This window comes from Sander vitreus, chromosome 5 (genome assembly GCF_031162955.1).
Source record: "Sander vitreus isolate 19-12246 chromosome 5, sanVit1, whole genome shotgun sequence".
Lineage (NCBI taxonomy): Eukaryota > Metazoa > Chordata > Actinopteri > Perciformes > Percidae > Sander > Sander vitreus.
Genome location: NC_135859.1, coordinates 5,836,939 through 5,855,226, shown reverse-complemented (window position 1 = coordinate 5,855,226; position 18,288 = coordinate 5,836,939). Strand labels below are relative to the sequence as shown.

Sequence of the window (18,288 nt, the reverse complement as noted above, 5' to 3'; positions counted from 1 at the left end):
TACACAGCTCACTGTGTTTCCGCGTGGATGATTACTACGAATCTTGAAATTTGGACAAATTCTTGTAAACTTGAAGACAAACCAGCCCCTCTCCGCTGATCTTTAAATTCTCATGGCTACTTAATATGCACGTGAATGACGTCATCGGACCATGCCAGTGATGTCAGCATTCTTCATGCTCTCTCCTCACTCAGTATAAGCCTTCTGAAAATGTGTCTTCTCCCCCCCCCACCAGAAGGGTGTAGTTGAATAGCCCTGCTGTAAGCTTTGTACATTCACATTTACCTGGGCTTAGTGGACAGCTCTTTTGCATATCCACTGTAAAGAGCCAGAGGCATTAATAATAATTTACATTTGGGCCACCAAAAATTTACTTCTGCCAAGAAAATAAGGGGCTTGGTGGCCCATGCGGCCAGTGCTTAAAATATTAGCATTTATCCCTGTTTTTGTATGCAATTTAGGCAATACAAATTTAGCTTTTTCTAAAAAGGAAACCTCTCTTTTGTATATTTACGATTGCTGTTTACTATAAAGCAGAAGTATTTCTTATCCGATTAATCGATGGAACAATCGGTAGAAAACTTGATCACTAAAATAATCGATAGCTGCATCCCTACACCCTTCATGACACATGCTTGCCAAGAACTGGCCCCATCGCTCTCTATGACAATAGTTGGTATGGATATTCAGAAGCGGTGCCAATTACTTTACCTGTCGTTCGTCAGGAGTGAAGCTTTCATCGACCCGCACATAAGTGAGTTGCCTGTAATCTAGGAAGGCCTCCAGGATGTCTAGCATCTTCACCATCTGTGTAAAGATGAGGACACGGCGGCTGTCTGACCTAAGCTTCTGCAGCAGAATGGCAAGAGCTTCCAGTTTACCTTTGGAAAAGAAAAATATCAAAAGTTCTTACACTTAGCATGGTCAGATATTTGGTGTTTCAGCAAGGGTTTAACTCAGCTGCAGAGAAGTTTATTTTAGTTGTATAGTTATAATAACTATAAAGAGTAAAATGTGCACAAATTAACAGGTGCATTTTTCTTAGTAATCCCAGCAGGTTTTACAATATTTACATTGGTCTTTTTAATTATATTTAAATATTGTGCATTTACTGTGTACAAGAGATGGATTTGTATAGAGAGCCTATTTTCTTGATTTGAAGAAATGTACACTAAGCCAAATGTGGGATGAGTCATTCACCCTGTGTAGGCAGAGGGATAACAGTGGTGTTTTTCTTACATATGATACATATTAGTTAACTTGTAGTTATTCATACAGTGGCACTCATAAGTTTATGAACCCATGCTAAAGTTGACTAAAAAGAGAAATAAAAAATTGGAAATTGATCTAAATGCCTTAATTAAAAACAAATGAGGAAAAATCCAACCTTTAAGGACAGCAATTTTCTTTTTGTGAATGAATAATGTATCGTAAATAAATAATGTTCTTCCTTAAAATACAGGAGGCATAACCCCTATGTTAAATTCCCATAGAGGCAGGCAGATGTTTATTATTAAAGACCAGTTATTTCATGGATCCAGGATACTATGAGCCTGATAAAGTTCCCTTGGCCTTTGGAATTAAAATAGCCCCTCATCATCACATCCCCTTCACCATACCTAGAGATTGACATGGGGTACTTTCCATAAAATCATCTCTCAATGCAAATCAAACCAGCTATTAGGCTAACTGAAATAAAACCATGCCAGTCTCTAGGTATGGTGAAGGGTTTGTGATGATGTGGGGCTATTTTAATTCCAAAAGGCCAAGGGAATGCATAGTATCCTGGATCCATGAAATAACTGGCTTTTAAAAATAAAAGTCTGCCTGCCTCTATGGGAATTTAAAGGAACACGCTGACTTATTTGGACTTTAGCTTATTCACCGTAACCCCCAGAGTTAGATAAGTCCATACATACCCTTCTCATCTCCGTGCGTGTTCTAACTCTGTCCGACGGCTCCACCGGTAGCTTAGCCTAGCACGGATCCTGAAGGTAATCGGTTCCAACTAGCCTACTGCTCCGAATAAGTGACAAAATAACACAGAAAGAAAGGCGAAGCATCGCTACTCTCTGCTCGGGGCTTCTCAGGTGCTGCAAGCATATCACTCCGCCAAAGTAGCAGAAGTAGTACTGCTTTGCCTTTCTGAGACTATAGTTCCCAGTTTATATACGGTTAGAAGATGGTTGTGTCTCATGTGACCTTGTTATTTGTACACGCTGTGACTATACAAATCACAACATGTAAATAGGAACATGTTGGAGTTATTTTGTCACTTATTCGGAGCAGTAGGCTAGTTGGAACCGATTACCTTCAGGATCCGTGCTAGGCTAAGCTACCGGTGGAGCAGTCGGACAGAGTTACAACACGCACGGAGATGAGAAGGGTATGTATCGACTTGTCTTACTCTGGGGGTTACGGTGAAAAAGCTAAAGTCCAAATAAGTTGGTGTGTTCCTTTAACATAGAGGTGTACTTACTTATGCCTCCTGTATTTTAAGGAAGAACATTTATTTATTTACGATACACAAAGAAAATTGGTGTCCTTAAAGGTTGGATTTTTCCTCATTTTTTTAATTAAGACATTAAGATCAATTTCCAAAAGATGATTTTTTTTATTCGTCTTTTTAGTCATGGGTTCATAAACTTATGAGTGCCACTGTACATTTTGCCGTCTCAGCTTGCTGCATATAAAACATTATCAAAAAAGGTGCTGCGCTAACCTGAATCCATCTGCATTAGCTGCAGGTCAGAAAAACGTAGAAGATGCCTGGGTGCCAAGTGGTGGATGTCAGCACTGTGGGGGGCAGAGGCCTTCTGTAGCCGACGGTGAAGGGACTTCTGCTCAAGGCTGTAGGGCACCGGGGGATTGGCTGCGTACAGGTGAGGAGGTGGGGCTACAGCTGGAGGCATCACACATACCAGCCTAAAACATGACAATAATCAATCAGATCATTATTTGGATTATGAACTAAAACGTGGAATTTCATTGTCATAAAAGCCTCTTGGGTAAGTTGTAAATTTCTTTTACAAGACGGTGGTAGAGATTGTGATTATTTTTAATACTGCATAAAGTTGTTTTTTTTGTGATGGCTTCAAACAACATGTGCAGTATAGACTAAAGGAGGTTTCAATACTGAGCTGAAATACCTCTTGATAAGGCTGTTGGCAGCGTCCAGGCGGTCCTCCACAGAGAGCAGAGTGGACTGTAGTGTGGAGGTGGTAGCCACGCAGGTTCTCTGGGCCCTGAGGCAGCTCTCTCTGCCCACCCACTTCCAGCCTCCAGCAGTCAGGGCAGAGTGACCAGGCTCTGTGCTCAAAGTGCAAGCTTGCAGCAAGTCTGAACCATACAACACTCTGCGGCTACAGCGTCGTTCGTTTGCTTCAAACAGGCGGCTCAAACGCTCCTTCAGCTGCTGAGTCTTTTCTTCTGAAGACTCCTGAACATTACAGTGAGAGATGGTACAACCAACCACTATTATTTATTTTCATTAGAAAAATGGTTGAATGATTGTTGTTTGCATGCTGTAAAATACTTTGAATTCAGATTATTAAAAAAGTGAAACCGGACATTGAAAATATGACTTGGCTTAAAAGAGATGTACTGACCTGAGAACCAGCATGAGATGCAGTAGTGAGCTTGGGAGCTGATGTGGCATTTGTAGTTAAACCCAATGCTTAAAAAGAAATATACGTCAATAGAAGAATCAATTCTATCAATTTACAAAAGCAGTGCTATTGCAAATGTGACTATTAACTTAGAACATTATTATAATATTGGTACTAGATGATGTTACTAAATAAGTGATTAAGAGATGGACTGATTAATCAGAGATGATAATGCAATATCTTCACTGTGAGTGAGTTACCTTGTTGGGCTGTTGACAGGGTAGGATGAGGTGTGCCAGGTGTAGCTGAGGCGTTGGTGGCAGGGACAGCTTGTGGCATTGTTTGCATTACCATGGATCCCTGGGGCCTGATGATCTGCTGCCCTGGAGCTGACACAATCTGCAGGATGTTGCCTAAATCCATGACACACATTAAGCAACAAATATAAGAGACACCTTAAAAAACAACAACCTAACACTAGCTAGAGTGGCAGTTAAGACCCACTTGTCCATTAAAATAAATGTGAAAAATAAAACAACTTTGATGCTATCAGAATTGAGGTTTTACATTGAGGAAGTACATAAAGGAAATTGCAACACGATTAAAACTACTGACATATAAAGTCCAACTGAAATCAAAGTCATTGTGCTGTAGCCTACATGTCATTTATTTTTTATTGTTTTATTTTATTGATTTATTTGATAGGGACCATGCATATTTATGAACATTGTTGTATAAAAACACCATGTAAATATGCCAGAATTAGTAAAAATAACTTTTCATCTGCAGTCCCTAGGCAGGTATCATAGGACTAACATAGAGACAGCCAGCAGTCATACAACACTCATTCACTATACATAAAAAAGGTACACATAATGGTGACATATACATTGACAAAACAAACAAAAAAATACATTAGAGATGGCCCGATACCATTTTTTGCTTCCCGATACCGATTCTGATATCCTGAACTTGCGTATCGGCCGATACCGAGTACCGATCCGATACCAGTGTGTCATATATTTTATTATGTTTTAACAACTGTATACTACTATCCCTGTATGGATGTGATATTATTTCTATCTTTGTTGTCGGTCTGGCTCAGGTTAAACTCTTTGTGAAACATGAACAATGAACGCCACAGAACTTTCTTTTATTCTGCAGTTTGACAGTCAGTTATAACGGAAAAAAAACATAAATAAACTACTTTAACGTAGATTTTCTTTAGGGCTTTATTACGTGGTATCAGCTCGGTGCATGAACTCCAGTACTTCCCGATACCAGCGTTTTAGACAGTATCGGAGCCGATACCGATACCAGTATCTCTAAATCTCTAAAATACATGATGACAAAGAAATTATTCATCCACCATTATTCATTCAGACAGACAGCATGGTGTTAGTTGTATTAAAGAGTAATGACCACACCAAAACCTAAACAGACCAAAGTGACATTTGCAGGTACATTTACATGCTGTTTAGTGTGCTACAACTGAGCAGCTAATTGGACATCAAATGAAAGAATTATGTTGGGATAAAGTGTGACAATGGGATGTACATTACCGAGTGTACCTTGGAGCTGCAAGGGCTGTCCGGTGGTGAGCTGGCGGAGCTGGCTGGGGGACAAAGTGAACTTGTTACCCTGAAACTGCAGAGTGACAGGAGTCTCTGGCTGGGAGATACGATTCTGACTGCCTGCAATGTTGGCCAGCTGGGCAATCTTCACCACATCTCCACCTTCAATGGAAAGAAAAAACAGACAACAATAAATCAAAGACAGCATTATAATAAAGTCAGCTGAAATGTCTGACATTTTAAGAAACAATATATCATCAGTTAGTTAAAGGGTGAAAAAAAAAGACAAGACATGCAGAACCAGGGTGGATTAATCAGTGGAACGAGTACAGTCGTCCTCCACAACAGAACCATAGCAGCTCCTACTTTTACAAACCCTGAAGGGGAAAGAAAATGGCTGTAAGGACAATCCTCAGGTGATACAGAGAGCTTGAAACATACACATAATGCACTGCAATTGATGCCTTTTCAAAAAAGTATACTTAGGGATTGGTGTCAAACAATGATATCCTGTTAATTAAAAGTGTAAGGAAACCTCTGCCTGGCAGTGTATTTATCAGTACCGTGCCAATTTTAATTAACAATTACTATAAGCCATCAAAAAGTACTCAAAGATATTAGTAAACTGAAATGTTTGATTGTACATTTAAGAATGTTTATTGAAAATATCAATTGCATTGTGAAGAAAAAGAAATGCACAAATAATAATTTTAATAATTGAAATGTCCAGAGCCCAGCAGATATCAGAGAAAATGTATTTGACAATATGTGTGCACAAATTAGTAATATTGATGACAACACACCGTGCTGTGTATATGCAGTGACAATTGCACCCGGTAAAAGTTTCCAGGCTGTGGACAAACTAAATAGCTCATATATATTTTGGATATACTTTGGGTTTTGGCTGTTAAACAACAGTTATTTTTAGCATCCCTTAATAGATTGTTTATGTAGATTATGTTAATTCACACACACAAGTTATAAACTGTATGAAGTATTCATAAAAGGTACACATTGCTAATTAGTGGGCATAAGATATTAGGCCATGATCACACTTTGTTTTTTTTTTAAGATTATTTTTTGAGGGCTTTTCCCTTTATTAGACAGTGACAGTGGATAGACAGGAAAGGGGGAGAGAGATGGGGGATGACACGCAGCAAAGGGCAGCAGGTCGGATTCGGGGCGAATGCTCTTACTGGGTGAGCTAGAGTCCGCTCCAACACTTGGAGTCTTTTTTGACAAGAAAAAGTTGACTAGGGCGCTTTGGGAAAAAAAAAAAAAGATGGGAGCGTTTTGGTTCCAAAAAGCCTCCGAGAGCGTCTTTTCTTGCTATAACAACAGCTACTGCTACAGTATCCGAGATGTGGAGCGGTGCTAGATAAAAACAAAGCTGTAGAGCGAGCTTCTCCATTTTTTCTTGTTGTTACAGAAACGACAGGTCTCGCAACTCCGCTTGTTGTTGGTCAGCTGTCAAAAAGCTTTTTTTTTTAGAAAAGTTATTTTTTTAACTTCAAAAAGATGCTCTGAGCTGCAGAAAAAAACATTGGCGGTCGCATTTAAAAAGCATTCAGAACTTTTTTGAAAATGTGGTTTACTCCATAGGATTATAATGTAAAACAGATGCTGGCAGCTTAAAAAAAAGAAAACAGAAAAAAAGACACCAAGTGTGAACATTGCCTTAGTGTGCATGAATCATTCAGTCAAGTTTCAAATCACTGATATATGCTCACACATTATCACAAAATGTACCTACTGGGCTACAACGGTAAGTAAAAAGTGTTCTTCAAGAATTGCATTAGGGCCGGGTTTTAAAAAAATCAAATGATCCGATATTGATTCAAAAAATCCAAGATCAATCTCTGTCTGTATTATATGAAACAAGAAGACCTAAGAAATACATTGGTACCAACTATGCTATGCTAGCTTGTCGGGAAGGGTCCAAATTTGGGTCTACATTTTGGCGAGGGAAAAAACTGGCATGGTGAAATATATCAATATATCTGAATGAAATGTCACTCAATAAATACTGAGTGTAGAGTCTGTAGAGTTGCACTTTATTGTGTTGACTGCTGTAGAGTGTTTATGTTAAATAAAAAGTACATTAATGCAACTACCTTGGGGTCAATTCTTAATGTAAACATTAATACTTTTAATAATGCAACAGGTTAGAGGGAACCTTGTTCAATTGTAGAATCTCTTTCATATCCAAGCAAAATTGGTTTTGCAACTGAAATATCCCTAATCAAAATGTTATTGAATCGAAAAAATAATCAAATTGGGACCTTGTGAATTGATATCAAATTGATTCAGGAAATCAGTGACAATACCCAAGCCCTAATTCAAAGGGTTTCAGCAACCTTAGTTCACACAAACACACAAAGTTGGAATTTTTGAAACAAAACCAAAAAAATTGTTTTCCTTTTTATATATTTGAATACTGTGCACTGTTACTGAAAAGTTTTCTCTGTTCACATTTGAGGCGGAAAGGGTTGACAATTTGTGGGACCATTTCCACATGCTTTGCAGTGCCGCTCAACATCAGAGTGCAATCATAACATTAGCAAAGAAAAAAAACAAAACAACACAACCAAAGCTTTGGGATTTCTTCCTGCAGCTGGGCTGATACAAGAGACAAAAGAATATTAGTAAACTGGGAGGAAAAAAAATATTAAAAGGAGGGGGAGGACATAATAATTAAGTTAAATAGTGTAGTGATGTGTGGTATAACACAAGTGGGTCGTTCGTAGTGTACATGCAGGTTTCGAGAAAGAAATTGGAGAATGCTGAGGCTGTGGAGATGCTGCTGATATGGCTACAGCTCTAATCTTATGGGGAGCTTTTTTTTTTATTTTTTATTATTATCACGAGTTGTATTAACTATTGATACATGGCATCTCTACCATGACCACAATTGCTGCACCACCAGTGCTGCTACCATTGCAAGTTTGAGACTATGTACGAAGCCATTTCTCTGGATTAGTGAAGACTGAACACATATCAGCAGTGCCCCAAGTAAAGGCCTCAGTGTAAGCAGCCCATACTGTTGTGCCAGAGGTGGAGGGGAAACGCTAAGAGGAAGGGGAGGCCACTTACTAGGCAACCGTGCCTGGGCCTGAGATGTAAGAACCAGCCTCTGGGACAGTAAGCTGGGCTGGATGGCATGGCTGGGGGCTAGAGCTGGCCTGGGGACCTGTGCTAATGCAGGCTGACTGATGGGAGCTATAGATCCCACAACTGTGCCAGCTAAGGTCTGGCCCAAGGCCACAGAGGAAGCCCCCAACACATGCTGTCCAATGCCACTGTTCCCAGAGGAGGCTACAGTGGAGGAGGCAGTGTTGCTGCTGCTGCTGCTGACAGGAGGTGTAGTCTGGGCTCTCTGAGTAGCTGTTCCAACCGCTGTGAAGCACAAGGCAATGGGGTATGGGACTACATGTTAGGGGTAACCCAATATTTAGTCAAATCATCAGTACGATCAAACAATTTCCTCCATATAAATCACTCCGCAGTAGTGGGCCAACAGAGCAAGCAGGATTAGAGATGTTATTGATTATTAATGGACAGATTAATCCCTGCTTACAATTTGATTGACAAAGTTGGTGTGACGGTAATTGTGTATCTCTAGAGCATTAGTTCCATCTGTGTGGGTTTATTCAGTGGCAGCCAAACATCATCTAAACTGCATTAAGTGCCTTTTGCCTGCAGCTCTTCATCTGTAAGGTTTACTATAACTGCTGCCAGTGCTGCCAACTCTTTTCCAATGAAAGTAGCTAGGATTAGCTCCAAAACTCTCTAAAAAAGTCACCAGGAGACATCATACGCTCATTTGCATAAAGCTTAGAGGCCATAACTGCCTGCTGCCCACGGCTAAAGGGGAGAGGGAGAGAGACCCCGTGCTGTTGGCAGAAGAGCCGTGGACTGTGATTTCACTGAGCAGCATGAATGAATATGAATTACAATTAATACATCTCGCCTTTACCCTGAAACCTAAAGTTGCCAAATTTGTTGCTAGTGGCTTTTTTGAAATAAATTAGGGTCTAAAAAGTTGCTAAATCTGACCAAGTCGGCAACTGACTGTTGCTTCTTTCATTATATCCTGGCTGTGCTAACATTATGTGCTGCATGGAAGTATAAATCTAAACCAATTGTTATGGGAAGTGAGGCTCTCCCGTGTGTAGAAAAGTACCGTAAGCGGCAGCTGCCGCTGACACAGTGATGTACATGCTTTTCCATGGGTAGTGAAGCTACAGTAGTCAGTGTTTTATGTTCGCTGCAAAGACAAACTAAATCACCTGATTAATGCAACGTAATCACGACATATCCCGGCCATTTTTCACCGCAGAAAGCTGCTACCAGCCAGGCTAAAGCTAACATAGTTAGCCTAAAGAAACAAGGCGTCTGTCCCAACTAACATTATGGTTCGGAGCTGCGACGCTGGAAACATAACACTAATCTACAACAGCAGTCTGTTTCTGATATAACGTCATTTACACTGATTTAGGTGCTCTTGGATACACAGTTTGTTGAAGAGTGTGACATGCAGGCTCTGCATGCACAGCAAACCACCAATCATGATCTATTTTAATCAATTCATCAAACAACCAAAGCAGGCCCCACTAGTCGACCACAACCTGAAATTTAGAGGAAGCAACATGCATGCATTATTAATATTCACTTTAGCCTGGATTGATATTATATGAATACAATGGTGTCATGTCAGTCAACCAGTGTATTTCTTCCTAATTTCCCTTCTCCAAAATCACTTCAGAAGAGCACTTTCTAAAGCATTAAAGTTCAACAAAGACTGGTTCACATAAGAAAATTTCCTTTTTCATTTTTATTTTCTTTGTAGATGCACTCCCCTACAAAATCACCCCAGTAGTTGAGAATGATTTAGTATTTCTAAATAGGGCTATTTATGTCCTCTTGTAAAAATTTGTCATACATAACAAATCGCAATATATATCGCAGGGAGAAAAAAAAAATATCGTGCAGGCCTACCAGTGAGGGTGTCCCAAACCTCTCCATAGAGTTGTAGAAAGAGAACCAGATCTTTAAAATTTGCAGCACTGTGCATAAATATGTACACACTGTATATGTTTTTTAAAATGTGCTGCAAACACTCGGAATAACAACATATGACAGTATGGGCACTGCCTGGATTTTTTTTTAAGCATGACAAAGTAAATCAGGTTAATTTAAATCCAAAACAGTGTCACAATCAGGAAGCATAACACAATATCTAACACAAGGTAACTAGTGTAAGCTAACTAGTATAAGCACATTACACACTAGTTAAGGCACCAACAAAACAGCTATGGGTGGTTCAGTTTGTCTTTTACAGTTTGATGTTAGAGGACACCATCTGGAATCCTTCACCCACTGTAAAAACAAAAATGTCCTGTCCTTTACAGAGTACTACTCCTAAAATGGTCTTACCATGAGAAGTGGCTGTAGTAGTTGCAGTGGTGACAGGGGATTTGCCCCTGGCCTGGGCTGACTGGTTGGTGGTGGAAACGGAGGTGCTAGTAGCGGGAGAACTTGTTAGAGGACGTTGGCCTGCTGCACTCGGGATGGCAGCCAGGCGACCTTCTGGCTTTGTCCCATACTGCACTGACTGGAACAACCTAATCAGACAAAAATTAAATGATCGTTGTTTTGATGCCAGAATATCAATATTACAATAATAGGTTTACATTTCAGAGCAATTTGAAAATGTCCATGGATCTCCCAATCAATCACGACAAGTTACTTGGATATTTGGAGATTTTATTGCTGACCTCATGGGTTTTATTGGACATGGCTTGGGTCGTGGCAGTGGTTCTGGAGCATTGTGGATCTCCTCTATGAGCTGCTGAGTGATCTTTAGTTTAGGTACCGCCTCTTCAGTCTGATACCGAGTCAGTCTGTTCTCATTATTGATCAGATCAAAAATGGACATGTTTGCGATCTAAGAGAATAATGAGATAAAAGACAAGAGGAGAAGTGGATCATTGCAGACTGATTATGATTTTTTTATTTTTTTTTTAAACTAATAATCACATTTTAACAAATTCAACATATGCACAAGTTTCAAAAACCAAGAAGAAGGAATTATGTAACATTAAAAAAAGATAGACAGGCAGGGTCTCAAACAAAAAACAGACAAGCAAACAAATAGAAAAAGTAAAAAGGATTAAAAGGGAGCACATTGTATTCAACTAGGAAGAAACCAATGATTACCTGTATTATGGATTATTAGATGAATTCAAACAAAGAATAATGACAAATGCCAATCACAAGTTGCCAGAGCCCAAAGTCATGTCTTAATACAGCTCACTTTGTCTGTCTAATGATACCAATAAACCACGGTATTTCACAAGGTCACAACAGGGCTAGCAAACATCTTGGTGCACATCAGCAATGCAAAGAACAAGTGTATACCTTGCTTGAGTCATTCTGAAGAGCTCCCAGCACAAGTGATGGGACGTTGTATTGCAGAGAGGAGCAGAAGTAGGAGCTGCTGGTCTCTCTGGGTGCCACCAGCTCAGGGTGGTTACACACTCGCTGCAACTGCATCAAGACCTGAAGCACGCTGACAAAATGACCCGTCTTCAGTGCCTCCTGAGCTCTAGGGGAGCACACCAAGACAGAAGACATGATTATGAACAGTTGAAGAAAAAAAAAGAAGCAACCAATATTATGTGTATCTTTCACCTTGATTCATTTATAAATCCTCTGAGTTACAGTACAATGTGTGGATTCTATTTTTAGCATGTCTTCAAACTCTAGTAGTTGTAAAGCCCAGATCATCCATAGTAAGGTCAAATATTACTCTCAGTGCCAGGGAAAACCTTACGCTAATATCACAATATAACTATGCATGTGGAGCAAATATCTCACCCTGGTTGAGTGAGGATATCTTCGTAAAGACTCTTCTGTCTGGTGGAGAGACGGCACTTTAGGATATGCTCGTACTTCTTGGGCAGCTGTTTCTCTACGTCCCTTTTGGAGCGCCTCAGAATGAAAGGCTGGATCATCTACAGTTAGGAGTAAGATCATTTCATATGTAAGGTGCAAGGATTGCAGGTGAGACGAAATCAATCATGTTTCAGAATATTAATGTGGCACAGTTTAATAGGCAGAGGAATTTGCAGGCGCTATACTCACCCTGTGCAGACGGATGACCAGTTTGTGGCAGTAGTCCTGGTTCTGGTCTGTGCCTGCCTTAACAGGGAAGTCCGAGTAGGACCTGGTGATTCCTGGCAAAAGGAAGTGGATCATGGTCCACAACTCCTTTAGAGTATTTTGTAGAGGAGTGTTGATGAGGAGAATCCTCTGCTCACTGCAAGATGCGCAAAACATATCTCTCTCACTTAGTCAAGTACTTCAGCATCTGGCAGAATTTTAAAAGCTATTTCACAAAGAAAGACAAAAATCCCTGACATGGAAATATGCACATGGACATCTGTCACTCCCTAACAGCTCTTAGCGCTGTGATCATCAGGAAAACAAAAAAAGCTTGTTAACCCTGATTCACATTACAGATTACAAATGAATTAACAAACCTGAAAAATTATAATCCTGATTTTTGAGAAACTGAAATTATAATCAAGTTCGTCACCCTGCTCACCTTCTGAGAGCAAAGATTGTTTCCCAGTGTTTCTGAGTCATGTTTTTGATGAGCTGCACCTCGTCTAGGACAAGGTGCCTCCACCTTCTCCTCAGAAAATGACTCTGGTCTTTCATCAGCAACTTGTAGGATGTCACACATACATGGAAGCTGTTGGCGTCCCCCCACCACTGTAGATATCAGATCATTTTTTAATCACATTTACAGTCGTTCATTGAAGAAGAAAAAAAAAGGCCTTTTATGTTGATAATATTTGCTGTTTAAATACCATTCTCTTAGATCTGCGGTCCCTTCTGTTGCCAAGGTACACAAGGATCTTAAGGCCAGGACACCAGCGCTTGAACTCCACCTCCCAATTTAGCAACTTGCACGTCCTTACTACTATAAGGTGGGGTCCCCAGATGCCTGTGGACAAAAAAAATGACTATGTCTTTGTGACATTCATTTACATAATAACAATAAATGAAAAAACAAATAAAAACGATATTCACTGTTAAAAAAATCATGTTTAACAGAGGCATACCCTCCTGGCCAGCTAATTGGGCCATGTAAGCCACTGTCTGCACAGTCTTGCCGAGGCCCGTCTCATCGGCAAGGATGCCATTGAGGTGTTTCTTGTGAAGGTTTACCAGCCAGTCCACACCAATTTGCTGATACTCTCGCAGCGACCCATGCAGTAGAAAAGGAGCTGGGTTGCGGGTCTAGTAAAATAAAAGATCAGTGAAAAAATAATAAAAGGCATATTTTTCTTTTGTGTGTTTGTGCACGCATGTGTGTCTTACTGAGGAAGTGGTCCTGAAGCTGCCCTTGGGCAGGATGAGCTCTGTTGCAGCAGCCACTTCCGCTATGTCTCTGGCAGGCTTCCTATCAGAGTCAGAGGAAGTGGCTTTATCAGCACCCCGGTACTGGTCCACACTAAGCAGGGAGTCAATCAACACTGCCTCAGGTGGACTGCCTGCAGGACACTCCGTTTCTGGAAAGTAAAGAATATCAACTGTTTCAGACATCACATCATTCACAACCATTAGCTAAAACAGGTATGAGGATGAACATGACAATTTCATTTTTTAAATTACAAAAAGGCACCTTCAGTCTCTTCCATGCCATCCTCATCACTATGAGGACTAGGCTGAGGCCACTCAAAGCTGTCGATGTAGGCGCCAGCATACTGCTTCTTCAAAGCATCAAGAGGCATCTCAGCTGAAAGCCAAATACAAAAGCATCTGAGTAAGCAATACAAACACAGAGACAAGTAATACTGGTACTTGTATGGTAAATTTAAGGGGGGGAAAAAAAGTGTCATATTTTTTTAATTTGTAATTTGAAAATGATACATTGCCCAAGAATATTTTCACAGTATAAATACCAAATGTGTGTTTAACTCATCATTATGGACAACAGTAGCGTATAGCAAGTTTGTTAACAAGCATGTGTGACATAATTAATATGTTACATTAATTAACACAATTTGTGTCCATATACAGCAATTTTCTGTTCAGATAAGGTTACTTTTTGCAAAACGTCCGTGTTGGTAACACTACTTCCAGCAGTGTGCTGTGTAGCCCAGGTAATCCCAACTCTTCACATAGACAAAGAAGTTTAATAAATAAGTACCATCTTTGGCCAGGTCAACCAACTCTGCTTTGTGGTCTGCTTCCCCCTCCATGGCCTCCTGTTCCTCTATGGTGCTCTCTTCATCTGGGACAAAAAAAAGAAAAAGAAAAGACAAATAATGAAAAGTTGCAAATAATTCTGCAGAGTAAAGGCAACTGTTCAAACTCTTTAAACATCCATGTTATTATCTTTTCAATAGTTTGACACATACCACGTTCATCAACCAAGGACGAACTTGATTTTCTTTTTTTAGTTGAAGTCGCCATCTCCTTTAAAAAGAAAACATATATATATATATGAAAAATGTATATAAATTAGATGCAATAGGTGCACTTGCATCGTCATTCATTAGTGTCAGTGCAGCACCTACCTCTTTATCAGCTTTAACTCCTGCTGAATGACCAGGTACTGTAATTTAAGTGCATTACAAAAAATGTAGTTATTAAAAAAAGTAGTTACAGGCAAGATAAATCAGCACAGTTTAGCTTTGAACCGGAACCAATGGGTGGGAAAGTAAAAGCTCATGATATAGAGCAAATGTATTGTGTTTTATTTTATTTATGGTAGTTGCTCAGTGGGACCTACCTTTGGCTGAGGCTTTCTGTAAGCTGAGTGCTTTTAGCCTCTTCTCATAAATTTCAAACTGGAGTTTAATTTCCACAACCTGACAGAAGAAATACCTGATTAAGACTTGTAAAAACACTGTTATAATTTATAAATGATGAGTGTTTCATAATTAGGAAATAAATATAAATATATAAATGAATAAACATACTTGCTCAATGTTTGACCAGAAGAATTCCACTTCTCGGGCAATTGTGCTGGCAATGTGACGAAGATGAATTTCTCTTTCTTTCTTTGACCTCTCTTCACTTTTCTTCTGCTCTTGATGGTAACGGGCACATGTGCGAACAAGCTGTAGTGGAGACACATTGAGACAGTTTGGCTTTCAACAAGAAAACAGTTTCTGCAGTGACTCCTCCTTTTGTTGTGATGATGTGTAATTCCCCAATAAATGCCTGCCAATACCTTCTTAGCAGCAGCTTCTTTCCATCTCCTCTCCTGGGCAAAGTCAGCTGCCATCCACTGCATTTCCTCCAGGAGGTAGTCCCAGTGGGACTTTGGACGTGAGGCTTCCACAAGCTTGGGGAGCCTACTGGCTGACCACTGGCCCTCCTTCCTTAGCTCCGAGATGCGCTGATGCACTTGACTCTCCTGGGAAATAGAAACAGTTACAACAAACAGAAGTTAAAATTATACATACTGTAATAACAACTTTATCGTCTGCTTTACAGACTATAAAGCTACACCAAACACCACAACTACCAAAACAAAGAAAATATGTAGGGGTGAACACAATTCAATCTAAGGAGCTGACTGACAATTTCCCAGTCGAATTGCATTGTGCCTCGTTGACCTTTGCAGAAAAACTGCTGATGGTTGCGCATCTCTCCCTCTTTTTCTCTCGCCCCTTCACGGAGAAACATGATCTCAATTTCATTGAAAGGGGCTTTATTGGCATGGGAAACAGACGTTTACACACAAAACATTTTTTTTAAAACTACTAGCAATAAGTGTAAACAGAGGGAGGCCTGGCAGAAAAAGTTTAAGAACCACTGTGCTAAGGGAACTCACCAGTTTGGCCTGCTCAACTTGCTTATCTTGAGAACCCTCCTGTGAGGACTGCATGGTCGCACTTTGACCAAAGCCACCAATTTTGACTGTGGATATGCCATTGGTGCCAGTCAGTTTGGATTGGGTGCTTGGGTTGATGTTGAGGCCAAGGGGGCGGAGCGGACTTGCAGTATGGGGGGTTGGAACAGAATTGGGAACAGGAGACAAGGATGCCATGGATATTGAGTTGGTCATAATCCTCTGAACTGGCTGGTTCGATTCTGTACCAGGGCGAGCAAGTGCCACCGTCTATAATGAAGGGAGAAAACAATTTCTTAATAGGACAATTTGCAGTCTCACCATTTAGTCAAAAACATACATGAAAACTTAATTTGCATGGTTTAAGGCAGACTGACCACTTGTCCTGACGGCATTATGGCCTGGGATTGTTGCGGCTGGGGCTGCAACTGGAGATGAAGACCTGGCTGCAACTGCTGCTGCAGTTGGGCCTGGAGCTGTGTGTGTGGGTTTACTGTGGCCAGGACAGGCCCACCTGCCTGCACCTTCACCTGTGCCTGGAGCTGACCACCAGACTGAGCTGTGTTCTCCACTAACTGAGCCTGTTGAGAGTGTGTCATGGACAGGCCTGCCATAGGAAGGGCACCTTGGGGCAACCTGCCTGGCAGCTGGGGAGGAGGGGTGTGCAAGCTGGCTGCATTCTGCACTGGAGGTCCTTTGGATGGGTCGTATTGTTGCTGGTTCTGCTTCTGTCCTGCAATCTGGACCGCTTGAGGGGTAGGCGGCATCCCGCCTGTACACATGGTAACCAAATTAGGACAAAGAAAGGGGTGGTATAGAAAGCACACAAAGAAAGATGGTAAAAATCAAGTTGACAATCTTGGCATCTTAGGTGAAGTGTTTTGTAAATGTCTCGCTTGAATAAAAAGCTTTTAAATGCCATTAAGTGGTAGCTTTCCCTCAATATATATTTGAGAGACCCATTTAATCAAGTTATATCTTTTTAAGCTACCGAGTAGATAATAAAAGAACAGTTTTACATTTTAAATGACAGTTTGAGCTTCAGCTATGAGAGCTCCTCAGAACCTTGAACTAGATGTACTCTTATGAATCAACAGTAGTGTACTACTTCCTGATGGTCAGAGCGGAAACTAATGAGTCATACAGCAAAATGATTACAGAATAAAGGAAATCAATGTGAGAATCTACATGTCTCTCAAATAAAATACTACTTTGATTAATGCAAAACCACAATATTGCATTTCAAATGTTGAGAAAATATGGTTAAAAACATCAAAAATTATACGTGCAATAAGAGAAGTTTTTAGAGAGGAAGAATAGAAATGTTACAAAGGAATAATAATAATAATAATAATAATAATCTGATAATAGAGAGAAGAAAGGGAAACAAAAGAGCAGACACTTACAAAAACACCATATGATTGGCATGCAAGAAGCGATGTAATTTTAGCCGTAACCAAGGCATCTGGATGCCTCACATAGCGACAAAGCACAAAGGTGAGCAAAAAGACACACATGGGGTCTTGCAGACAGCAGGCCTGAGCGGAGCTGTGCACACTAAAGCAGCACCTGCCTTACCTCCCTGCACGTCACACCACCTTGCCTAGACGCCATCAACACCTGGCCCTGACACACCCATACCACCGCAATCGCAAAAAACCTGTTCCGTGAATGCAACTCCTCCACATGAGCCCCCTCCTACTTAGACTGAGGGAAAGAAGCCAAGTCAGATAAAAATGCCATGAAATAACATGGAAGGAAATCAACTAAATGTGAACATGAGATAAATAAAGACACTCTTGAAGATGTAAAGAATGAATTGAAGATTGATGACTTTGTATTCCTGTTGATGATGCAAGGACGGACAATCGGAGAGAAAACGATTTGTGAAGGAATGACAATGGGAAACCAAAAGGAAGCATGACATGTGGATTCATAAAATGGGAAAACAAGCAAAACCCATTGGAAAATGAATGTATTGCCACAGGGTTCCCACTTTCTGTGATCCACCTCCAAATAAGATGAAAATCCATCAGCACGGGAAGGTCTGTCCAAATAAAGATGACTAACAGGAACAAACTTCAGAAAAGAAGAGATGGATAACGACGGGTGATCAAAAGTTAAAACAAAAAAGGAAAATCATAAGACATGGCATCTTCCCATTGAGTGGCTACTCTTCTTCAGACTTGGATTGTCTTCTTCCCCATTTATCCTGACAGAGAGAGAGCTG

The 18,288-nt window shown here is 40.4% G+C and overlaps 1 protein-coding gene across 5 annotated transcripts in view; it reads right to left on the bottom strand.

The window, feature by feature from the left end:
• The window catches only part of ep400 (E1A binding protein p400), a 38,488-nt gene that overhangs the window by 16,204 nt on the left and 3,996 nt on the right, over positions 1-18,288 (bottom strand). For 2 of the 5 annotated variants that reach the window (XM_078250191.1, XM_078250193.1), the window contains exons 5-29: positions 16,436-16,830; positions 16,041-16,328; positions 15,435-15,620; positions 15,181-15,321; positions 14,991-15,069; positions 14,776-14,813; positions 14,617-14,674; positions 14,406-14,489; positions 13,878-13,991; positions 13,574-13,764; positions 13,315-13,492; positions 13,060-13,196; positions 12,792-12,961; positions 12,329-12,503; positions 12,062-12,198; positions 11,603-11,789; positions 10,960-11,129; positions 10,619-10,806; positions 8,276-8,578; positions 5,171-5,344; positions 3,869-4,021; positions 3,609-3,676; positions 3,150-3,439; positions 2,723-2,925; positions 712-881 (exon numbers count right to left, since the gene is read on the bottom strand). In XM_078250191.1, the coding sequence (XP_078106317.1) occupies positions 712-881; positions 2,723-2,925; positions 3,150-3,439; positions 3,609-3,676; positions 3,869-4,021; positions 5,171-5,344; positions 8,276-8,578; positions 10,619-10,806; positions 10,960-11,129; positions 11,603-11,789; positions 12,062-12,198; positions 12,329-12,503; positions 12,792-12,961; positions 13,060-13,196; positions 13,315-13,492; positions 13,574-13,764; positions 13,878-13,991; positions 14,406-14,489; positions 14,617-14,674; positions 14,776-14,813; positions 14,991-15,069; positions 15,181-15,321; positions 15,435-15,620; positions 16,041-16,328; positions 16,436-16,830 (4,277 nt within the window). The remainder of the gene's footprint in view (positions 1-711; positions 882-2,722; positions 2,926-3,149; positions 3,440-3,608; positions 3,677-3,868; positions 4,022-5,170; positions 5,345-8,275; positions 8,579-10,618; positions 10,807-10,959; positions 11,130-11,602; positions 11,790-12,061; positions 12,199-12,328; positions 12,504-12,791; positions 12,962-13,059; positions 13,197-13,314; positions 13,493-13,573; positions 13,765-13,877; positions 13,992-14,405; positions 14,490-14,616; positions 14,675-14,775; positions 14,814-14,990; positions 15,070-15,180; positions 15,322-15,434; positions 15,621-16,040; positions 16,329-16,435; positions 16,831-18,288) is intronic. The other 3 variants (XM_078250192.1, XM_078250196.1, XM_078250194.1) reach the window with 2 other exon arrangements.